Source organism: Motacilla alba, chromosome 14, assembly GCF_015832195.1.
Source record: "Motacilla alba alba isolate MOTALB_02 chromosome 14, Motacilla_alba_V1.0_pri, whole genome shotgun sequence".
NCBI classification, from domain to species: domain Eukaryota; kingdom Metazoa; phylum Chordata; class Aves; order Passeriformes; family Motacillidae; genus Motacilla; species Motacilla alba.
Genome location: NC_052029.1, coordinates 14,848,925 through 14,871,631, shown reverse-complemented (window position 1 = coordinate 14,871,631; position 22,707 = coordinate 14,848,925). Strand labels below are relative to the sequence as shown.

The 22,707-nt window shown below is 52.0% G+C and overlaps 1 protein-coding gene across 1 annotated transcript in view; it reads right to left on the bottom strand.

The window, feature by feature from the left end:
* Nucleotides 1–22,707, bottom strand: part of LMF1 (lipase maturation factor 1) — a 142,613-nt gene that overhangs the window by 81,391 nt on the left and 38,515 nt on the right. The window contains exons 4-5 of the mRNA XM_038151104.1: nt 16,874–17,022; nt 6,075–6,140 (exon numbers count right to left, since the gene is read on the bottom strand). Of these exons, the coding sequence (XP_038007032.1) occupies nt 6,075–6,140; nt 16,874–17,022 (215 nt within the window). The remainder of the gene's footprint in view (nt 1–6,074; nt 6,141–16,873; nt 17,023–22,707) is intronic.

The following is a 22,707-nucleotide window of genomic DNA, read 5'->3' as shown; positions in this document are numbered from 1 at the left end:
CCCTGGGAATAACAAACCTCTCCTGCAAACTGCACTCAAAGATCCCTTGAATCCACGTCAGGGATTCCTCTGGAAAGCTCTCTGGGATCAAGCTCTCCTTGCAGAGCCCCATACAAAGTCCAGATACAGCCTAAAAAGCTTTTGATGTCCTGCTGACATTTATCTGCCAATATTACTGCTGCAAGCACTTACCCTATGATGGATCTCATTATTTCCTCGCTCCCAGGCCAGCTCAGCCCTTGGCCCTTCCTCCAGCCTCATGGAACTCCCCAAAACCCAGCAGAGAGCCCCAAATCCTCAGTTTTCAATCCCCCCAAAGCAGCCCTTTGAGATATGGGAATAAGGACAAGTGGTTTTGCAATTCTGCCTCTGGAAAGGTCAGCTCTCAAAACTTCTGACCAAATGGGAAGGAAAAAAAAAATACAGCTGAGCACCAGAGTGTTCTTCCTTTGGTATCAGTCACCTTGACTCGAAGAGCAGCTTGCTTCTGCCCCAGGAGATGGAAATAAACTGCATTTGCAGCCCTCCATGGGCAGAACTTTGTTCCCTCCTTGCTCTCCTTACCCAGAACTCAGCAGCAGCAGCTTTGGTTCCTGCACAGAGCTGTCCCACGAGGGCAGAGATGGAGCACGGCTCATCTCCCTCCTGTTTTCATGGAAACGCAGCTTCCAGAGGATGGATTTTCCTGTTCCAGGTTCCAAATCCCATGGTCAGTTCTCAGAAGTGGCCCTGAGCTCACAGCCACGTGTGCAGCTCAGCCTGAGCCCTGCAGGCAGGGGCTGCTGCCCTTCCACCAACCCTTCAAAAATCACTTTTGGGCAAACCTGGGCAATCTCCCACATCCAGGCTGCCTCTTGTGCCAGCCCTGAGCTGGAACCAGCAAAATCCACCAGCAAAAGCCTGCAAGTTCACACCCTGCACAAGGGAAGGAGCAGAGACACAAATTTTTCTGCATTTAATTAAATTTAGGAAGGAATCCTTCCCTGCGAGGGTGCTGAGGCCCCGGCACAGATCCAAGCACTGTAAACTTAGCATGCTCCATAAATATTTTATAATATAATTATTAATATTACCAACAAAAAAGATCCCCAAAATGATTTACATGGCGGCTTCCTTTAATAATTACTGTTTTCTGTTTAATTCAGCACCACTTCCCTCGTCTGAATTTGCAACTTCAGGATTTTCAGCACGAAATCTGAGCACCTGCTTTCCCTGCTAGGAACATTTTCCCTTCCAGCCATGCAAACTGTTGGAACGAAGCCCACCCTGAGCCATCCGGGCTCATAAAAGCAGCTCATTTTCTGATTCATCCCAACAGATTGCTAAATATTATTTACTTTTCGTTTCATAATGGCTCGGAAAAAGCTGGATGAAAAGCTTAACGAGGTCTAATCCAGGGGAGAGGAGGGAGAAAAGGAATGAAGAGGCAGTTAAGGAGCAGTTTGAGCTTCCTTATCGCCCTTATCAGCACAGCTATCAGTCAGCAAGGCCTAATTAGGCACAAAAGCCATTGTGCTTCATCCAGAGCTTCTCCAGGAGCTGGGGCTCTGGCTGACAGCCTCTGCTTGGGAACAGCACTTCCACAGCAGTTAGGGACAATTTGTCCCCGTCAGGAGTGGCCTCTGTGGCTGTGCAGGGTTTTGGGGACAGGGCGAAGCAGCGGTGACACTTTTGGAGCTAAAACGGGCAGGGATTCAGCAGAGTTCAGTGAAATCCTCCAGGCCTGGCTGCTTTGTGGTGACCAACCCACCCCGAGCTGCTGCAGGGAAGCAAACCCTGGATTCACTTCCAGCTCTGACCAAGACTGTTGCTCCAGGTGTGGGGTTCAGTTTTGCTTTCCCTTCATCCTTTTGCCTCAAAATCAATTCAGGTTGGAAAAGACCTTTAAGGAAATCAAGTCCAGCCATTCCCAGCACCACCAGAGTCACCGCTGGCCCATGTCCTCAAGTGCCACATCCACGTGGGTTTTGGTCACCTCCAGGGATAGAGAATCCACCTCTGCCCTGAGCAGCCCTTCCAATGCCTGACCACCCTTTTAGGGAAGGAATTTCCCCCAAATATCCAATCTAAACCTCCCTGGCCCAACCTGAGGCCATTCCCTCTGCTCCTGTCCCTGTTCCCTGGAGCAGAGCCTGACACCCTCGGCTGTCCCCTCCTGGCAGGAGCTGTGCAGAGCCACAGGGTCTCCCCTGATCCCCCTTTTCTCCAGGCTGAGCCCCTTCCCAGCCCCCTCAGGCCCTCCTGGGGCTCCATTCCCCCCACGTCCCTCCTTTCCTCGGACAGGCCAGTGAGGTCCCCATGGCTGTGTCCAGCAGCTTGGCGTGGACTCGGTGCCCAGCAGGGCTCCTGCCCCAGCAGCTGCTCCCACAGCTGTTCCCACCAGCTGGTGGCTGAATTTTCCAAGATATCTGTCTGGAATTAAAAAGCAGCAGCAGCAGTTTGGCAGCCAGTAGGAAAAATGCATCAGTGGATTGCATCCCACCCCGAGCACCTCCCTGGTGGGACAGGAGAGACCAGACCAGGCAGGACCTGCCCATCCCAAAACCCCTTTGGTTATCTCAACTGCTCTGCCAAAACCTCCACCGGCATCCAAAGGCTCCTTCTGGAGTGGCTGGGATCAGAAATGTCCCTGTGCCACCAGAGCTGCTCCGTGCCAGGAGATCTGGGCACAGGGAGCTGGGCAGGGCTGGGAGCTGCAGGGCTGTGGGATTTTCCAGCCTGGCTCTCACCCGAGGGATTTGCTCGGCTGTGCCTGTGCCAGGCTGTGCCCCCAGACAGAGCCTGGAACAAGGCAATGGTGAGGGAGTGGCTGCTCCATCCCCATCCCCATCCCAACTCAGACCTGGTGCCTCCTAAGAGGGGTTGGAAAGCTGCTCCAGCCCACCTGGGAGATGTCCTGTGAGCTCCAGAAACAGCCTGGAGCGGCTCAGAACCTTCCAAGGCAGATTTTCCACAGAGTGCCAGCGGGATGGAGCTGCTGGGCTCTGGGAATGATCCCTGTGGGGCAGGCAGGGACAGGGGGACACGCTCAGCCACGTTCCCCCTCGCACAGGCAGGGACCTGAGGCTGCCTCTGCCTCCCCTGGCAGGTGGGATGGATGTCCCAGCACTGTGGGATCCATGCCAGAGGCTCCAGTGGAAGCAGAATTCCAGCTCCAGCCTGCAATCCTGGCTTGTGGATCTGTCAAGCCGGGTGTCCACAGCAGGCAAATCTGAATAATCCTGATGCCAAGCAGACCAATCTGAATAATCCTGATGCCAAGCAGACCTGAGACCCAGAGCAGCTTCTCCCTGCAGCGGCTGCACCAGGAACAGCTCCCACTGAGGGAAAACTCCTTTTTCCTGGCATTTCTTGCAGGGCAAAGAGCCCTCTAACCACAGTGAAACAACAGCAACCCCAAAAAGGGACACATAAACACACATGGGATGGCAGATTCCAGGACTTCTCCTGCCAGGTGTGTCCATTTGGATTGGGATCCCATCCCACAGCCACTCCAGGGGCAACCCACGTGCTCACCTTGGAGCCCCTGGCCTGGACAGCACAGAAATCCAGGGAAAAGGAGGTGAAATTCCCTGCTGGTGGTGTCTTGCCAAGCTGGGATTAGAGTTTGGGGCTCCTGGCACCCACAGGCACCATTAATCCCCTGAGCCTCAGCCCAGGCAGTTTCCAGGTGCCAAAGCTGTGCCTGGTGCTGAGCAAAGTCTTCTCCAGCTCCAGCAGAGCCTGAATTCTCTCCCACAGAGAGAATCCAGAATTCCTGGAGCCCATCTCCTCCTGAGGGACCCAGGAGGCTCAGGCTGGTAGGAAAATCCCTCTCCTGAGCCAAGCATGCCACTCCCCTCTCCAAATGACACAGAGAGCCCTCAGTGAGGGGCAGAGCCCCGGCAGGGCTGGGATGAAGGCCCTGCTCCCCAGAAGGGAAGGAGGAAGGGAAAACGACCCATTTCACCATAACACCACTGGACTGTCCCATCTACAATTCCTGACCAAAGTGGAAATGTTCTTTTCCACGGGCAGAGCTGCAGGTCCTACTACAAATAAATAGCCCAGGCAGGGATGGAGGCCATGTGTTTCCATTAATTCTCTTGGCACAGGAGCCCATGTAGATCTTGGATGCAGCTCGTGCTGGAGCAGGAGAGCTGGGGTGGCCAACATACATCTCAGCACAACCCATCTGGCCCAAATCCATCCCCAGCCTGCTCCAATCCCCACTTTTATCATCCTAATTACGAGCAGATTCCCAGCTCCCTCCCTCCCTCCCAGAGGTACTTTCAGCTGCCCCCTTTTCTCCCTCCTCTGGCTGGAACCAGCAGGTGAATCCCAGCCTTTAGGTATTTTTGTTCCATTATTGCTGGTGGACAAAGTTTGGCCTCTTTCATTTGCCTTTTCTAGCAGCCTCTTTTGTGGGGATTAAAATAATTGATATTGATAACGAGATCTGCCCCCTGCCCCTGGTCCCAATTACTTGCACAGGCTGGGGATCCTGCCTTATGGATCTGACAGGAATGGTCCCAATTATCCCTCTGGGCTCCAGCACTGATGCTGGGATTGATTTGGGAGCTCTGGGATTATTGGGGCTGATTGTTGTGGGCTGGGGTCAGCGCTGGAGCCGGCCGGGGGCTGGCTCGGAGCTGCATTCTCCCCAAGTGCTGCCAGGTGCCTGGAAAAGGGGATAATTTACTGCAGCCACCCCCACGCTCAGGATCAGAACTCAGCACTGAAGGGGCTTTTCATCCCAGGTTTTGCTGGGGATGAAGTTGGATCCTTGGTGCAGTGTGAGAGCCAAGGAGCAGCAGCTTTTGCACAGGCCCAGCCCCACACCGAGGGGGAAACCCCAGAGCAAGTAAATGAGAGTGACACACAAAAGGAGATTTAAAGCTGAGAAAGCAAACGAGAGCTTTTTGGACCTGCAAAATCTTATTTCATAAAGTTATGGAATTGTTAAAGTTGGAAAAGCCCTTTAAGATCACCAACAACAGCAGCACCAGCCACGTTCGTCACCACGTCCTCAAGTGCCACATCCACGTGGGTTTTGGTCACCTCCAGGGATGGGGACTCCACCACTGCCCTGGGCAGCCCTTCCAATGCCTGACCACCCTTTCAGGGAAGGAATTTCCCCCAAATATCCAATCTAAACCTCCCTGGCCCAGCCTGAGGCCGTTCCCTCTGCTCCTGTCCCTGTTCCCTGGAGCAGAGCCTGACCCCCCAGCTGTCCCCTCCTGGCAGGAGCTGTGCAGAGCCAGAAATTCCCCCTGATCCCCCCTTTTCTCCAGGCTGAGCCCCTTCCCAGCTCCTCCTCATCAGACTTGTATTCCCAAATGTTTGATGGCCACAGATTCCAGGGCAGAGACATTAAAACACCCTGGGCCACTTGCAGTGGCTGTGAGGTGAATCCAGGGAAGGGAACATTCCTTCAGGACCATTCCCTTCACCAACCCCGAGCTTCTCACCCTGGGATCATCGCTGGATGCAGCATTTTCCTTTCTACCACCATTTATATAAAACTCAAATGCAAAAATAGAGGTGAGGAGAGAAGGGGAGCCAATTTTGCCTCTGGAACCAGAGAGGAGATGAACCCAGAGCCAGCAAAACCCCCCAATTTATAATTGAAATGCAACATAATCACTGCAACAGATGTCAAAAAGATAAACCCACGGAGGTCTGAACTGCCAAGGATCTGCTCTGCACGTTGGAGAGCACAGGGATGCTCTGATTCTGTCAAATGGTCACTTTTTGGGGCTGTAAGCAGGAACAGCACCACAAAAACCTGCTTTCTGTTTTCTCCTTCCCCTGCCCAGCAGCAGATTTACAGTGGAAGCTCTCGGTGGAGGCTCAGGTTTGCTCCTGGATCCACGATGGGGAGGGGAGGGAAGGAGAGAAACTGGACTTTTAGGACTGTGGTTGGGAAAAACAGCATCACCCAGCTGGCACAGGGACACAGCCTGAGTGCCAGAGGCTGGGATGAAGAGGGAAAACACGGAGAGCTGCCTGGCAGGAGAGGAAAGGCTGGGGGAAATTATTTTACAAAAGAAAAGCAGACAAGAGAGATGAGGTTTAGTGTGCACATCACTCACCTCGTAGTGATAATCCATGCAAGTTAACTCTCTCCAGCAGCGATCTCCTCGGATTTTAATCAGCCCCTGAGGGAAAAAAGGGCAAAAATACTGTCACAATTATTTTATTTTACTTTGTTTTGTGTCTCAAGGTGCCAACTTCTGTGGTTAAACTGCAGGGGTTGAATGAGACCCACGGCACATCCACAGCCCGGGCCCAGCTGTGGTTCCCAAGGGAACACAATGGATCTGACTCATTCCACTGCCTGGTTACTGAAAATCTGACATAAATCCTTGTGGAATATGCCAAATTCCCCTTCCAGGAAGAAGCCTCAGGCACAACTGAGCCTTTGCTCAGGTCTGAGCAGCCCGGGGCTCCTGGCATCGCTTCCAGCATCCCTGGGAAGCAGCAATAGGAAAAACCGGGCTCTGTCCCTGGGATGACAGACAAAAGCCAGCAAGATTCACGATTTTAACATCCAAACCCAACAGTTTCCCTCGGGCAAAGCCACCTCTGCTGCCTGCGGAAAAGGGAGCAGAGCCACAGAGCTGGGGCTGGGGACACGGAGCAGGGATGGGGACACGGAGCTGGACACAGAGATGCAATTAAAACAATTAGAGAAACAAAAGAGGGGCAGGGGAAGGAAGCGGCCAGCCCCAAACACAGCTGGCTGCACTGCTGACAGCTCTGCCCCACCTCAGGTTAGAGGCTGGACCAGCAGGTATCCCCTGCCCTGGGACTTCAGAACAACGAGAGGGGACATTTCCAAATCACTGGGTCCATTGCAGGGCTGGCAGCAATACTGGGATTGAATTTCTTTGCCTCAGAGATGAAGAGCAGAAAGGAATCAGTCGGCCAGAGCAGGAAAGACACCTGGGCAGGGATGGGCTGGAGCAGGAAGCTGAGCAATCAAGGCTGGCTTTGATGTCCGGGAGAGGTCCCTGATTAGGATCACAATATCCCAAATTGAGGAAAGCTTCACTAGTCAAAAGGCTGAAGCAGCTCTGTCATCTGCATACAATTAGGGGGTATTTGCCTGCCTCTGACATTGCCCTGATTGTGATGGTCCTGCCTTCCCCAGGAGAAAAACCCTGGGAGTTTCTGGGAGCATCCTGAGGCTCCCTGACATTTGCAGCAGGGAAGGGATCAGCGACCTTCCAGGGCTAAAATCTGAGCTCAGAGGAGGAGATTCCAGCATTTATGAATTCCACCTAAATTCCCAGAATTGGAACAGGTTGGGAGAGACCACAGAGGCTCCTCTGCTCCAACCTCCCTGCTCACGCTAAAACAAATCCTCCCTTGCAGCATTAAATAAAGTTTAACACGCTTGCAGCTCAAAAGAAATTCAAAATTCCGGTTAGAGACCCTCCAAAACAGTCCAGACCTTGGAAATAACCGGTTCCCAGGGCTGTATATCTGTCTGTCTGTCTGTCTGACAGCTGAGAGCACAGGGCAGAGCAGAGTTTATGAACTCCTGCCTGGCAGAAAAGGGATGCAAAGCGATACCACCCAGGATTTCTGGGATGGCAAAGCAGCTCTGTCTCCAGGGATTTACTCAGCACATCCTCTCCATCCCTCTGCAGCAGGGACAAGACACCCTCACTGTCAGCAGCCACTCCATCCTCCCCTCCCCGGCTGTCCTGCCCTCCAAGCTTTTCTGAAATTACAGGATCCGGCGATAGCATCTCCCAGGATGTGCTGCAGCTCCAGCCTGGCAGGGCCAGCTCACACTGAGGAAGCTCTGTGCAGGAATGCTGGAATATTAAAACAGGACAGTTATCTTGATGACCTTCCCTCCTCCCTTCCCCGGGCTGTTATCAAGCTCTATTATTCCAGCAGGGATAATTAAACCTCCAATTAAAACAAGGATGGGAAAAGCAGCGCTCTGAAAATCCTGATTTTCCCTGCAATGACTCACTCAGGCAGTTCATCCCTTTCTGTTTACTAGAAAGCTTTCGAACAGGAAAGTCTTCATATCAAAGATGTTTTGCAGCATAAAAAACTCCCACTCTCATCACTACGGGGTTTCAAGTCAGCTTTACCCTGAGCTGTCTCCGAGGCCACTTCACACCCACACTGGCACCTGAGGCTCCCAGTTTTCCCAAGGATTTGGACCAAGAAACGTGCACAGAAAATCTCTGTGTGCTGAGGCTTCAGCTCTGCTGGGGAGAGGCAGGAAAGGAGAAGGAGAATCCCAGAATCCTGGAGCTGCTGAGGCTGGGAAGATCCCCGAGCACCAGGCACCCCACGGCAGCTCTGCCCATCCCGGAAACCGGGACGTTTTCAGGAATACAAATTAAATCTGAGCTCAAGGCAAGCAACCAGGTGGCCAAGTGAACCAGCAGAGACCCTTTCACCTCCGTGGCCTCGCTCTGAGTCCAGGATTATTAAATTCCCACTGCTGGCTGGTGGCTGCAGGGACACGGGGTCGGGCACCGGTGGCACTCCGGCTCCTTGGGATAATGAGAGCTCCTGGCCTGGGAAGGGGGAACTTGAGGTCCTTGTCACAGGAATTTACAGCAGGAGGAGTAGAAAACGTTGCCCCTGGATTGAATTAAGGTCCGGAATGAAATATGGGCTCAATTCCTCCTCCCCTGCCAGGTTTGCTCCCTCCAGGGCAAGGCCAAGGAGCTCGGGGCAGGATGGAGATGCAGCACCTGCTGGACTTGGAAAACCCCAAACTAACTCCCCTAATTAATTAAGGGGAATTAAATCCAGCAGTGTTTCTCGCAGGGCAAAGAAAATTATATTTAGGATTTTTTTTTAAATTTACTTTAATGGTGGATAATAAAATTCCTGGGTTTCATCACTTTGCCCCCACACCAGCCCTGCCCTGGAATATGGAATAAAACATTCCCAAAGCAGGGGAAGAGTTCCCATATTCACAGGATGCCAGAAAATCGGATCCAGGGGGATCCATCAGAGATCCAGCCCCCACCTGAAGGGAGGGAAGAGCTCAGCTCCAACACCAAATCCTGCCCTTTCATCTTCCCGTGATGGCTGTGCCCAACTGTGCCCCTTCCAGCCCGCTCGACTTGGGTGATTCAAAGCAAAAAAAAGCCAGAATAATTAAAATGTCATTCAAGCCCTAAGCCCATATGAGTCACTGTTCCAAAAAATATCTGAAAAATTCCTTCAGGAGTGGGGGATAATTATATTCCTCCCTATCTATTGATTTTTCTCTACAATGCAGATGTCAGATTTTCCACGGCTTTTTTTTTTTCCTTTTTCTCCTTTTTTTTTTTTTCTTTTTTTCTTTTTTCCCTGGAGTGAGTGTCAAGGAGGAACAAAGCACTTCTTTGAGACTTTTTCAGCCCAAAATTAATTCTGAAAAAAATGGTACAGACAGGCCAATAGCACGGGAAGCCGAGCAAAAGCTTGGTGACTCAAGCTATGTCTGCAAAATTCCCTATTGATCCCAGCTCCAGAGGGAAGGCTGGGGAATGGGGCACCCACGTTATAAATTTAGAATCAATTTAAAGACCTTTCTTTGTCTTTGCCGCACAAAAGATGGGCAAAAACCCACCCAAAGCTCCCGACTAAATTCCAGATTTTCATTTTGCTCCTGCTATAAATAAGGGAAGCTTCCAGGGAAAATCCCAGCTCCGTGCACTTCCCACCTCTGCTACCCACAGGAAAAGTGGTTTCACCATCTCTGTGAAAGCCAAACCTCACCAGGGTATTCTGAGACAAATTTAGACCCCAGTGTGTGGGAGAGGAAGGAGCTTCCCAAGGTGAAACCTAAAAATAAAACCATTTCAGGATGATGGGGCAGGGCTGGAAGAGGCTCCTGGAGAACCTAAATCCGAGGAATCCAAGGAGACCAACTTCAGCTGGGGGTCTAAAACCCCCTCAGAGCCCCAGGACCCCAGAGTTTCCCCACCTCCCTCCATGCTGACGGATCGAGGTCCGTGGTGCAGGAGGGATGAGCTGGATCCCAGGCTTTCTGTTCTGCAGGGAATGTCCCACAGGGAACAGGTGACACGGGCACAGCTTCTGCTGTGAAAGCCAAAGGTGAGAACCAGAGCTGCACCTGATGCTCCCACCAACCTCACTGAATTCAGATTCCTGCTGCTCCTTCCATGAGAAGAGAGGAATCACGGGATGCTCCATCCCTGGGAGGGTTTGAGGACAGCCTGGAGGGGGCTTGGAGCAATCTGGGATGGTGGGAGGTGACCCTGCCCACGGCAGGATGGGCTTGAAGGTCTGCTCCAACCCGAGCCACCCCACGGTTTACAATTCCTCAGCCAGGGAAGGACAGCTTGGTGCTCCTCAGCTGGCTCTGCTTGGCTCTGCACCTTGCCCATCCCTTCCCAGCCCTGTTCAGCTCCAAGCTTGGCACCTCCCCACCATCCTGAGAACGCTGTGAGTGTCCACGGCCAGGCTGGATGGAGCTTGGAGTGACCTGGGACAGCAGGAGGTGTCCCTGCCCACGAGGGACCTTTCCACCCCAAACCGCTCCAGGATCCTGCCACGATCCAGGTGAGCAAACCCCACCTGCCTGCTGCCTCCTGCACACAGGGGCTCTCAGGTGGCCCCAGGAGCTCAGGTGAACCTGCAGGAGCTCAGGTGAACCTGCACGAGCTCAGGTGAACCTGCCCAGAGCCAAACCAGAGCCACCACAACCACAAAGCCTCGCAGGAGAACTCCCTGGGGTTGACTTTGCTTCCTTCGATTTGCTGCTGTTTCCCTCCATCAAATCCCCCAAAAAGCCCCTCTGAGAAGGCACCAGCAGCATCTGGGGGGCTCTGAGGGCAGCGCTGCGAGCAGTGGGTGAAAGGGATTCTGCCAACCCCTTGGCATCGGCGGCTCCTGCCTTTTCCAGCCACCAAGGAACAACAAGTCCCGCTGCCAAGGGCTATTACAGACGAATGGAGAGAGATCAGAGGCACAAAGGAGGTTGCTAAGGAGTCAAGTGTGGGATCCCTGCAGAGAGGAGGAGGCTGCAGCTGGGACGGCAAAGGTCAGAACATTGCAGACATCATTTTCCAAAAATTCCCATGAAGGGCCGGCGCGGGAGCCGGGAGCTGGCCCCGCCGTGCTCGCCGAGGAATAATGAGAAAGGCAGCGAAGAAAGCTCCCTTTCTTCCCTCCTACCCACGCTAATGTAATAAAACAAATTAGAATAATTATTCTCCATTTCAGGGCCGTAATGCCCAGGATCAGGGCACGCCTGTCACCGAGCTGACATCTACATCCGCTGGATTCTGCCGCTCCCCCCTTCCGCGACTCGGGATCGCCCCGATTCCAACTTTCATTTGATTCCGTTTTTCTGCAGGCATCCAGATTCTGTTTGCTTCAAAGTCTTCCTTATTTTTGCCAGAAAGTTCATCTCCCTTCTTAGCTAATCACAGCCCCACCCTTTCCAGTAACCTTTCAAATGCCACCCACGTCCTGACACTTTTAACAGGCTCCAAGCAAAAAAACAAAACAAGGAACACCAAGAGCTTCACACGAACCACAAGGTTCCGAAAGGATTTGCTGCAGCGGGTTAAAAGACATAATTTTTAACAGCCAAGAAAATCCAGAACTTTTAAAAAACATATTAAATATCAAGTGATGCATAAATAATCTGGAAGGAATTGATCCTTTTTCTGTGAAAACACATCTCGGAGAAAGATGGACAAATCCACGGGAAAAAACTGTGATAATTTCAGGGGAAAATTTTTGATTATTATAATTCTTTCTGCACTGTTTTTTCCCCTAAAAGTGTCACTTGAAATGATCTTTTATCCTCCTGCAAAAGGGGAAAACATCTCTTGTGTGGATTAGAAGCAGCAAAGGACTGAAATTATTTCCTAAGTCTCTGCCTGCCAAAAACTGTTCCCAACTCCTCTGTTCTGCAGCCACTTCCGAGGATGCTCCTGAACAGCTCAGGGGGCTGAGCCTGGATTTGGGAAGAGGGGGGGCCATGCTGACAGAAAGGGAAATTGGGAACTGGGAAAAAAAAAAATAGAGAGAAATGTTGTTTACAGGAAGCAAAGCAAGGGGAGGCACGGCCAAGTCCCAAATCCCAAGCGGAAAAGATGCTCTCGGGTTTCCCAAAAATTCCCTAAATTCCCCTAAACTCCCCCGAAATTCCTCCTGAGAAGCTCGTGTATGACATGAGGAGCAGCAGAGGGAGCAGCTCCTGGGAAGGGCTCCCAAACTGGGAGGATAAAAGGGGGAAGAAAACCCTTCCTGAGGGACCCATCCCAGACCCTGCAACACTTTTCAGGGCATCACACAGAGAAGGTGTCCAGGGCACTGCACACGGGGCAGATTATGGAAGAAAAATCCATTTCTGTTAAAAGAATAAAATTATCACAGAACACACCTATCAAAGGATCTCACTCCTGGGACAAACCCAAACTTTGGGATTGGCCTCACGGCCCCAGGACCCATCTGGACACAGACCCCAGAGTCCTCCCAGCCCCAACACCTGCAGCAGCCAGGCAGAGATTGGCAGCTTTAAATCTGAATTTCCTTGCTTTGGGCACTTTTAAATTAAAGTGGTAATGTGCTCTAAATCCCGTTTCCCTGGTTTTTCACTCCACTCTTCAATCCTTTCCTGCAGAAAGCAATCAAGATGTCTCAGACTCACACTCGCTGCTCCAGCCACCTTCCCTGGTAACTCATTCCATATGGCTGGGATCCTCTGCAAGGCACAGCTCCACCTTCATTCCCTGTTTATTCCCACTTTTCCAGCCTGCTGTTGCTCAAAGCCCCCCCATCAGGGAGAATTATTCCTTGTTTTCCCAGTTTCCTGTGGCTGCCCCATCCCTGGAAGGCTCCAAGGCCAGGCTGTGACAGTGGAAGGTGCTGGGGATGGAACTGGATGAGTTTTAAGGTCCTTTTCCAAGCCAAACCATTCCAGGGTGACATTCCTCGTACAGAACATCATCAAGTGGGCACAAGTGACCCAGGAGTGCTTTGGATCACGGACACATCCCAGCAGGGCTGAGAGATCCAGGGAAGTGCTGATGGACACCAGCCAAGCACCCAGGATGCAACCTGAGCTCCCACCCGAGGGGTCAGCCAGGGAATGTTGTTCCTGCAGCCAGGAACAGCCCAGGGCAGAGGCATCAGGAGAAGCCCCCCAGCACTGCCCCCCTCACCCACGGCAGGGCTGGAGGATGAACCTGCTGCTCTTCCCAAACCCCCCTGAGATCCCATTCCCGTGCTCCTGCAGCTTCCAGGTGTGCTCAGTGCTGCTGCAGTTGCAGGCAGGTGTTGATGACAACCAAATTCTCACATTTCTGAGCTCCCACAACGCCCCTCAGCCCCTGCCCTGATGAAGAAACAGAAACTCTTTTTTTATGGTTTACTTCAACAATCCCCGAGGACTTTCAGGGCACAAGGAGCTACTCCAGGCTACTGTTGGCAATTCATCAGCTCCAGGCCAGCCCTGGGCAGGAATTGGGGCTCCCCCAGCACCTGGGCCTCACCTGCAGCAGGGGATTCCCCAGAATGTATGGACTCCATGAATTTGTCATCTGCTCTCAGGCCTTGCAGGGAAAACCCAGGACTAATGTTTGCTGAATGGAGTTTCAGCCACAAGGTGTATTTGATGGAGAGCTCCCGAGCAAGGCTGCTGCCCAAAAACCCCAAAACAACCCAAAAATGAAGCAGAAACTCTTCCACCAGGGAGGGAAAGCCTCACCTTGGAAGCACAGGATGGGGATTTAGTCAGAAGCTCCCCAAAAAGCTCCAGGCAGAGCTGGCACCAGTGGGACTGGGCTTTGGGAGTTCACAAGATTCAGGGAGATGCTGGTCCAGGGAAGCACAGCTCCAACCAATCCCTTTTTTTGGGAATCAGGGCTTATTAAACTCTGCACTTTGGGAAAAGGGCTGCCAGGAGCTCCCTCAGGACCCCCAGCCTGCAGCGAGGGGCTGGGAGAAGGGGCTGACACCACCCCAAACCCACCCACCACCGAGGGAATGGAGCAGCTGGAAAAGCAGCTCCGCCTGCGGGATCAAATATTGATCAAATGTTTGTGTTACTGCAGAGAGGGACAAGGCTTGGAGAGCACAGCAGAGTCCCCAGGCAGCTGCAGGTGACAAAACACCTCAGTGCCACCACGCCAAGGACCCTGCTGGCAGTGGGGCTGCCCCTCTTGGGAAGTCCCTGTGGCTTGGTTACCACAGAATGTGTCGTGTGGTTGGAATCACAGAATTATCCGGGTTGGAAGAGACCTCCAGGACCACCCAGTGCAACAAACATCCCCAAGTGCCACATCCAACGTCTCAAACACTTCCATGGTGACTTCGCCACCTCCCTGGCAACTCGTTCCAATGCTGACCATTCCTTCAGAGAAAAAAGAAACAATTCTGGTATTTAATCTGACCCTTCCAGTGCAAGTTGAGGCTGTGTCCTCTCATCCCTTCACCTGAGGAGCGGCAGAAATCTCAGCACACCCCTCTGCCTCCCTGATGGCATCACAAACCCACACTTTGCATCTTCCAAGCCTCAGGAAATCCGAGTGACAGAGAGTCACAAACAAAATGATGAAGCCATCAAACCACCGAGCTCTTCCGAGGGAGAGCAGCCCTGCAAATGTGTGTTTGCATCACTCGCTGCCTAACGAGCTGCTGGCTCACACAAAGAGCCCCTATTCTGTGGCATGTTCCTGGGAAGCATCCCTCTTTACATCCTGCTCTAATGGATGATTAGGAACATCAAACATATAGATTGAATCACGTAATTATGCCTTTTAAAAAGGCAGCAATATTTGAGCTCAGCCCAGCACTCGCTGCCAATCAAACCCCGGCAGCAGCTCCTGCCTGAGCTCCTCGCCTCCCACCACAGCTGGGATTATCCCACTTCTCCCTAAACAAGCCCAGCCAGCTCCTGTGCACAATACAGCAAGGTCTGGACATGATTTCTGGGAGGAGGTTTATCCAGGAAACAGCAGAACTCCCTAATCATGAAACGGTTTGTGTTGGAAAAGACCTTAAAGATCATCTCGTTCCAACCTTTCCTGCAACGTCCTCCTTCAAACCACACCAGCTCTGCTCAGTGCAAAGTCCCAGGCTGTCAGAGCTCCACGTGGAGAAAGATCCCAAATATGAGACTCTGAGTGGAGGGAAAAGGGGCTGACGAGTGAAATCAGCCCCGTGGTTCAGGAAGAGACCACGGAAAACAGGAGAGCGCTGGGATGGGAACCTGGGGAGGAGACACCACCTCGCCCACCCAAGGAACATTCCCAAAACGCTCTCCTAACACCCAGCACAAGGGGAGGAAAGCCCAGCTGCCCTCAGGGAATGCTGCTTGCTTGGAGGATTTCCCAAGGAAAGCCTCACCCCAACCAGCCTGAAGAATCCCGGGAGAACCACGTGGGAAAACCAAACTTCCTGCAGAAAACACCACCCCTGCCAATCCCAACCCTGGGGAAACTCCCGCTGCACGTGCTGAGCTCCTGGCCAGCTCAGGAGGAAACCAAAGATGCACTGGGAGCAGGTGCACCTGGGCTCCAGGAGGATCCTTCTCCTTCCCACTGCCTGCTGCATGTTCCCCCCGCCCAGGAGAAATCCTACACGACTTCGGGCCCCAGAACATTAAAGATCCCATCAATCACTCGCTTGTGGGGGTCTCCATTTAATGACCTTCCCATGTTTTTCCCTCCCGTGGCTGTCAGTGATATATCAGTGTCCCAGGCACACAGGGACATGTCTCTTCCCAAAACTATCAGGAGTTATTGCTCTCCTGGCAAAGCTGAGAGCAGCGCAGAGATAACGGGAACAGAGATGTTTGGGAAGCACAGTTTTCCTTCATATCCAGCCTGCCCCATAATTCAGAATTTATGAGACACATCAGCAGGAAAAAATCCCAGGCAGACCCCAGTTGAGAAGGAAAGCAGGATGTAAATCGGTGATCAGATCAAATTTTAAGGAAATTGGGGATGTTTGGCTACACTTGGGGTCAATTCACTCAAAAAATCCACATCACAGCTGAGAACCACAGAACCCTGGGATCACCGAGGCTGGAAAACACCTCCAAGCTCATCATCCCGTGAGCAATCCCCACACTGCCAGCCAGAGCAGAGCCCTGAGTGCCCCATCCAGGCATTCCCTGAACCCAAAGAAACATCAAGAGCCTGGGATCCAGCCTGCATCCCTCAGGCACGAAGGGCCTGTGCTGACATTTGGTTCAGATCCCGTTGGTGAAAAATGCCCCAAATTAAACTTTCACCCTGAGCTCCCTGAAAAAATTCCAAGGCAAAATTCCAAAAAACCCAACCACTCCTCCCACAGTGATGATCCTCAGCTTTCAAGTTTTGGGATGTTCTGGAAGGTCCAAGCAGATGGAGCTGATGGGAGAACGCCCCTACCTCGCCTTGATTTTAATTTTAATGGGATGTGTCAGGTCCCAATGGATTCCCTTACAAGCTGCTTGGGGATTCCCTCTGGCACCGGGACAGTTCTGCAGCAATTGTTCAGTTTGGAAGCACGGAGCAGAGAGTGACAGCCCAGGAAGGCAAAAACAAAGGAGAAGAAATCCGGGGAAAGCTGGGAATTACCCACTGGATTCCAACAGCCTTGTGGAAAAGCCACAACGCCCGAGTGCCCTTTAATTCCTTCGGAAGAGCCCCTCAAGGGCAGCACCAACACATCCACACAGACCATTCCCTCCTGCTCTTCCTCCTCAAAACAGAACCAGGAGCGAGCTGAAGCATCCTGAGCACCAGAGCAGGAAGCTTTTCTTCATTAGCGGGAAAACTCCCAAACCAACAGATCCCGAGGCGCTGGATTGGGAAATTCCCGGCTGGGGTGGGACATTTGGGATGGGACATTCCTGCTGCTGGCACCTCCGAGAAGCCAAAGGGGAATTCCCACTCACCGCTCCCAGCATGATCCTGAAAATCAGCCAGCGGAAGCTCCAGATGACAATCCGGGAAGGAGGAGAGCCCTGGGGCAGGCGGGACAGGGTCCACAGGGGACACAGGAATATTCCCAGGAATCCTGTCTCCAGGAGCTGTGATTCCCATCCTGCAGGGCCAACCAGAAGAGAAGAAAATAATTACAATGCGAGTGCTGGGAATTATCCTGGAATTCAATTTAAATGGAAGGATTAAAAAAAAACCAACACCTGGAATGCTTTTTAAGGTTAGTTTGGGGGAAATCTGGCACCAGCTGCCCTAAAACAGACATCCCACACAGGGGGGATTCGGGGGTTTGAAGCTCTGGAGTTGTGTTGTTCTTCTCCAAACACAAACTACATAAAAGGGGGATTTTATAAAAATTAACACCTTCTATGAAGCAGAAAAAATGAGATTTAGGTGCCCTGGGAAGTGGCACGGGACAAACAAGCAGTGCCACTGGTTCCTCCAGTCAGGGATGGATCCAGCAGCACCACGGACTGGGCTGGATTTATGCCAAAATGGGGCAGTTTTAGCTTCACAAAATAGCAATTAAGATCCCATTAGGTCTTGTCATCATCAACATTCACTGCAATGAGAAGCTCGGAGTTTTAATCACAAAAAAAAAAATCAAAATGGCACCAAAATTGTCCATTAGGCCACTTTTACCAGCTGCTGGATTTTACCCATCCCTGGATTTAACCAAACTCCCCTGGACTGAGCTCAAAGCAGAGCCTTGGGATCCCACCATGAATCCATTCCCTGGATCCTCTGGAGCAGACAGACTCCCCCTAATCCATGCAAATCTGTATTTTGTATTTTCTCCTCAAATTCAGCCTACAAATATTGGAATGATTATTCCAGGAGAGGCAGAACACACAGCTCTGTTTTGACAGGTGAAGTCCAACCCTCAGCACGTCTGGAAGCGCCGATTCATCCCTGCCAAAACTAAACTGCTGCAGCTTTGTCCCACCTCCAATTATTCTGATTCTCAAATATTTCTGTGTGCTAGAATTGTACTCTGAAATAATTTTAAGAAAAGACATTAAATGTCGCATTGGTGAGGAGAATTCCTGACAATTCCTTGGTGGAGCCATTAAGGCACTGATATTCTCAGCTCTGTCCATTAAACCAGGCAGTGTCCATGGCTCCAGTTCATTCCCAAGGTTTCTCCAGGCACTTCACCAGTTTGATCCATAACAATTTCCTTCACCCAGCCCGAAGAAGCAGGGAAACCCATTCCAAACCCATCAATCCCTTCCAGCTTCAGCCTGAGCCCCCTGATCCCCCATCCTAAGATTTTTCCAACCCCTGATTTGATGTTGTCACACATGAAAAACCACTCTGAATTTGCCTGAAAATATTTCCAATAACAGTCGTGAAACCTCCTTTTTTTTTTTTTTTAATCTTAATGTGCAAAAACCCCTTAAATCAAAATGGAATTTTAAAAACTCAGATTATTACACATCAAAGCCATTTAAAACCCCCCCTCCTCCCTCCACAGAGCCTGTGGTTCCCAGCACAGCCCCCCCAGATGCCCAAATTAATGGTTCTGGAAGGAGAAGTAAGGAATATTGTCCCAAAAGCAGCTGCAGCAGGAAAGCACCGGCTCATCCCAAAAGTGAAAGGTTAATTGTGCCTGAACCCAGCTCCGGGGCTGCCTGGCACCAAAAGGGTCGTAGATCTCCCTCATTCCTGCCAGCACAAGAATCCCACTGTTATCCCTGTTTTCATATGGTAATCACCACCCTGCCCTGCTGGGGATGGGTGCCGGGGTGGGATCCAAACTCCTGCATCCCTGGGCATGCATTCCCTGGGAGAGCAGCGTTCCCTCACCAGCAGGGCACACCAGCAGCTTTCCCTGCTTTATTCTGAACCCCAGTTGCCAGCAAGGGGCACAGAGGGAAGCTGGCATCCTGCAGGATAATTCCTGCACATCCCACGGCTGCAGGAGGATGCTCCCAGCACCAGCCAAGCCGAGCCAAGCCTTCCTGGCATGGCCCAGACCACGAGTTCAGCCTTGCACCTGTGCTTTTATCCCCAGGGGATGGGCTGGAATCCTGGCACCAGCTGGCACAGCAGGATGGAGCTGTGCCGGGAGGAGCACAGAGTAAACAGAGCTGTCAGCTGCTGGGCACAGCCCTGGCACCCCCGACTGCTCTGCAGCTAAACCGGCCCCAAGCTGGGTTTAACTGCCAGTGCAGCCTAGGACAAACTCTGCTCCCAGGCTGGGACAGGGGTTTGGGCCCCAAAAGTCACCCAGTGTGGGGTTAAATCCTGCCCGGCTCTGGCTGCTCCCTGGTGAGGCCATGTGGGGCTCTGCTCCTGCCCCAAGGTCCTGCTGAAGCCAGGTTTAGGGCAGATAAGCTGGGAGAGGCTCTGATTCACTCACAACACCCTTCCTGAGGGATGGACTCTCCAGAGCTGCCCATGTGGGGTCAGCTTTCTGGGATCCATCACCCACTGTGCTTCTTCCCAGCCTCCATCCATCCATCCATCCATCCATCCATCCATCCATCCATCCATCCATCCATCCATCCATCCATCCTCACCCTGGATTTCTCCTGACCTCTTCTTTCTCCATCCAGCACGGACTCATCCTGACCATAATCTGTCACTCCTAGAAAAATGTTAAGTTTGGAGAAGACCTCCAAGACACCCAAGCCCACTCCTCTTTCAGGCTTCATCTCGTGCAAACAAACTGCTGCTGGATGCTGCTCCATGGCCGCTGGAAGTGCTGGGGGCGGTGGGATTATCCCAGATGCTCCTGTGCTGTGGTTTCTATAAAAATTCCAGCTCGATCAGGAAGATTTGAGGAGATGAACATGTTGAACAGCACAAGAGAATCCACAGCTCAGCGGATGAGGGGGGAGCCGGGCTCCAGCTCACCCTGGCTGGGTTGTAAGATGATACCAGGCCCAAGATTACCAAATCCATCAGCAGAACCTCCCGTTCCTCCCCGCTGACTCACACACAGTTGTTCACATCTGCCCTAAAATCCTCAGACTCCAAATCCTTCAGATTCTTAGACAGCTCTGGGGCTGGAGCCACGTCCCTGCTGAGGTTTGAGTGTTGTCACCTCTGAACACCACTCAGGGGTTCACAGAGACCAGACACACTGGGACACCTGAAGGGATCAGCCAGGTCACCCCACCTGCCAGGGGAGCCCTGAGGGGCAGCTGCTTCCTCACTGACCCTCCCAGCTCAGCAACTCCAGGATTTCTCCAGGGTTCCTCACTGAACCTCCCAGCTCATGAACTCCAGGATTTCTCCAGGGTTCCTCACTGATCCTCCCAGCTCATGAACTCCAGGATTTCTCCAGGGTTCCTCACTGACCCTCCCAGCTCATGAATTCCAGGATTTCTCTCCTGCTTTTTGCCCTCCTCTTGCTGCTATCACATGGAAGCAGTGATGAAGGTGAGGAAGGTGAGGAAGGTGAAGATTTAAGTCCCTCCCAGCCTGAGCCATTCCCGGATTCTACAGTGAGATGTGTTTGCTGAAGTGGCAGTGCCAGGAGGTGAACACAGCCACATCCTCCACGTGCACCAAACACCCTGGGAAGCACATCCCAAACCCTCCTCCGAGTGCAGCAATTCCCACCCCTGACACTTTGGAGGGCAGCAAAAAGCACAGACAGGAAGGAGGCATCTCCAGGACCTGGGGGGACTCAGAGAAGAAACTGGGATACAATCTTGGAATGGTTTGGGTTGGAAAGGATCTTAAAGCCCATCCAGTGCCACCCCTGCCATGACAGGGACACCTGCCACTGTCCCAGGCTGCTCCAAGCCCTGTCCAGCCTGGCCTGGGCACTGCCAGGGATGGAGCAGCCACATCTGGCACAGCCCCACTTTGGGGCTGTGGGATGGGAAGGCAGATGTTGGAGCTTCAGGAGCACCCACATGCAAGCCATGGAGCATCCCAAAACCAGTGAACAATCTGGGAACGAAGGGAGAAACAACCTCCAGCAACATCCCCCAATCCTGGAGTTTTGGGGGTGAAACCCATCCCACAAACAGCAGCAAACCCCATCAGGGCTCTCTCCAAGAGACAATTCCCATCCTCCAAGCCCCAGCCAACACATCCTTATTCCCGGGGCTCACTGATCCTGCTGGGAACGAAAGGGTCACGTTGTTGACCCACCTGCTCCTGTTTTCCTCACTTGGATCTCGTCAAATTTCAGCAGCTGCAGGGCAGCACAAAGCCCCCCATTGTTATCTCTGGCGCAGCCGGAGAGGGAGCCACGGGCTGGGGTTTTTTTGGGGGGGGGGGAAAAAAAAGGGAATAAAATCAAGCTCCAATGGCGGCTGCGCCCGCCCCACACGCGCTCCGAGGGTTCGGGACACGCTCGGAACTTGGCGTGGCAAAATCCACGGCTTGGGATTTTCCAGAGGTCTCCGCTGGGGCAGGGGAGGAGGAGGAGCAGGAGGATGTGCCGGAGGGGAGGAGGGAAGGGAAGAAGCATACTCCAAACCTAAATACACTTTCCCTTATTCCTTTTAGGGTTTTCAAGTGTTTTGCCTCTTCCAAACGCTCGAGCCCCTCACGCCGTGGAGGGTTTGTATTCGTAGCTGGACCTCAGGTGATGTCCAATTTTCATCTTTGTTATTTGCCATAAATAAATTCACCATCCCAAGTTACCACAGCCCGGCCATGGCTGCAGAGGAGTCAGCACAGTCCTTTCCCCCAACCTCCTCATCCCAAACCAGTCTGTTGGACAATCAGGGAGAAAGCAGTGAGGGAGGGAAGGGCTGAAAGCCTTCAGAAGATAAAAAGTAGATTCAAGAATAATGAATTTTCTTGTTTTCTATTTTTTCTGCCTCAAAAATGTCACCTGGCCAAAATCAATCCTCCTACCTGGCTGTGCTAGAAAGAGCTCGTGTAATTAATTCTTATTAATTCCCCCTCCTGAAACACGGGAAAAGGTGAAAACAGCCAATTGTTTCTCTTTGTACAGAAACACCCACACATCAGATTTACCCCGAGCACGTCTGCACGGCACAGACAAACACTGCTCCAACAGATCCAGATTTTCCAGCTCCCAGTGCAGCTGTCTCCCTATGGATATTGTGTGTCAGACAGCCCAGCAGCCAAGGAGAGGGAGATACCCAATCCAGACTGGCTTTCCCTGGAATCAGACCTGCTCCCGAGCCCACCTCCCTGAAAGCCAGCGTGGTTCGGTTTCAGCTCCAGCCTAAAGCACCTGTTGGGAATATCTGAGCTGTGCTGCAGAACAAGGGATTTATCCCAGCTCCAGGGTCCGGATCACTCCTGGTTTGGGGGCTGACTTTAAATCCCAAATATCTCTTTGGGATTGAACCTCTCCAGGCTTGCAGCACCCACAGCCCTCCACCCCAACCCCAGGACGCCACAAGCCCAAGATCTGACCCAGCTTCCCACAGGCAAAGCCATCTTCAACCACCATTATTAAATATTTCCCATTTCTCCTTCAAAGTCACCTCAGCCTGGGGATACCTCACATTCCTGCAGCCACCAGAAAAAGTTCTGGCTGTTGTTGGAAGATTTGGGAGAACGTCAGCAGGAACTTTTGTACTTAAAGTATAAACTACCCAGAAAAAAAAATAAAATTTAGCATAAAAACTTTTAAAAGCTTCCAAGTGCTCTCCAGGGTAGTCATTAGGAACTACTTAGGTAACAGGAGGGTGATAACTGGGAGTTAATGCAGCGTTAAATTAGCCCTCCTTCCATGCAGAACTTTAAGTGACAGAGGAATCAGTTGGGAGGATTTTTATTTTATTTTTTAAATAATGAAGTTAATGGATTTCCTGTTTTTAGCTCTGTGGGCGGCTGTCAATTT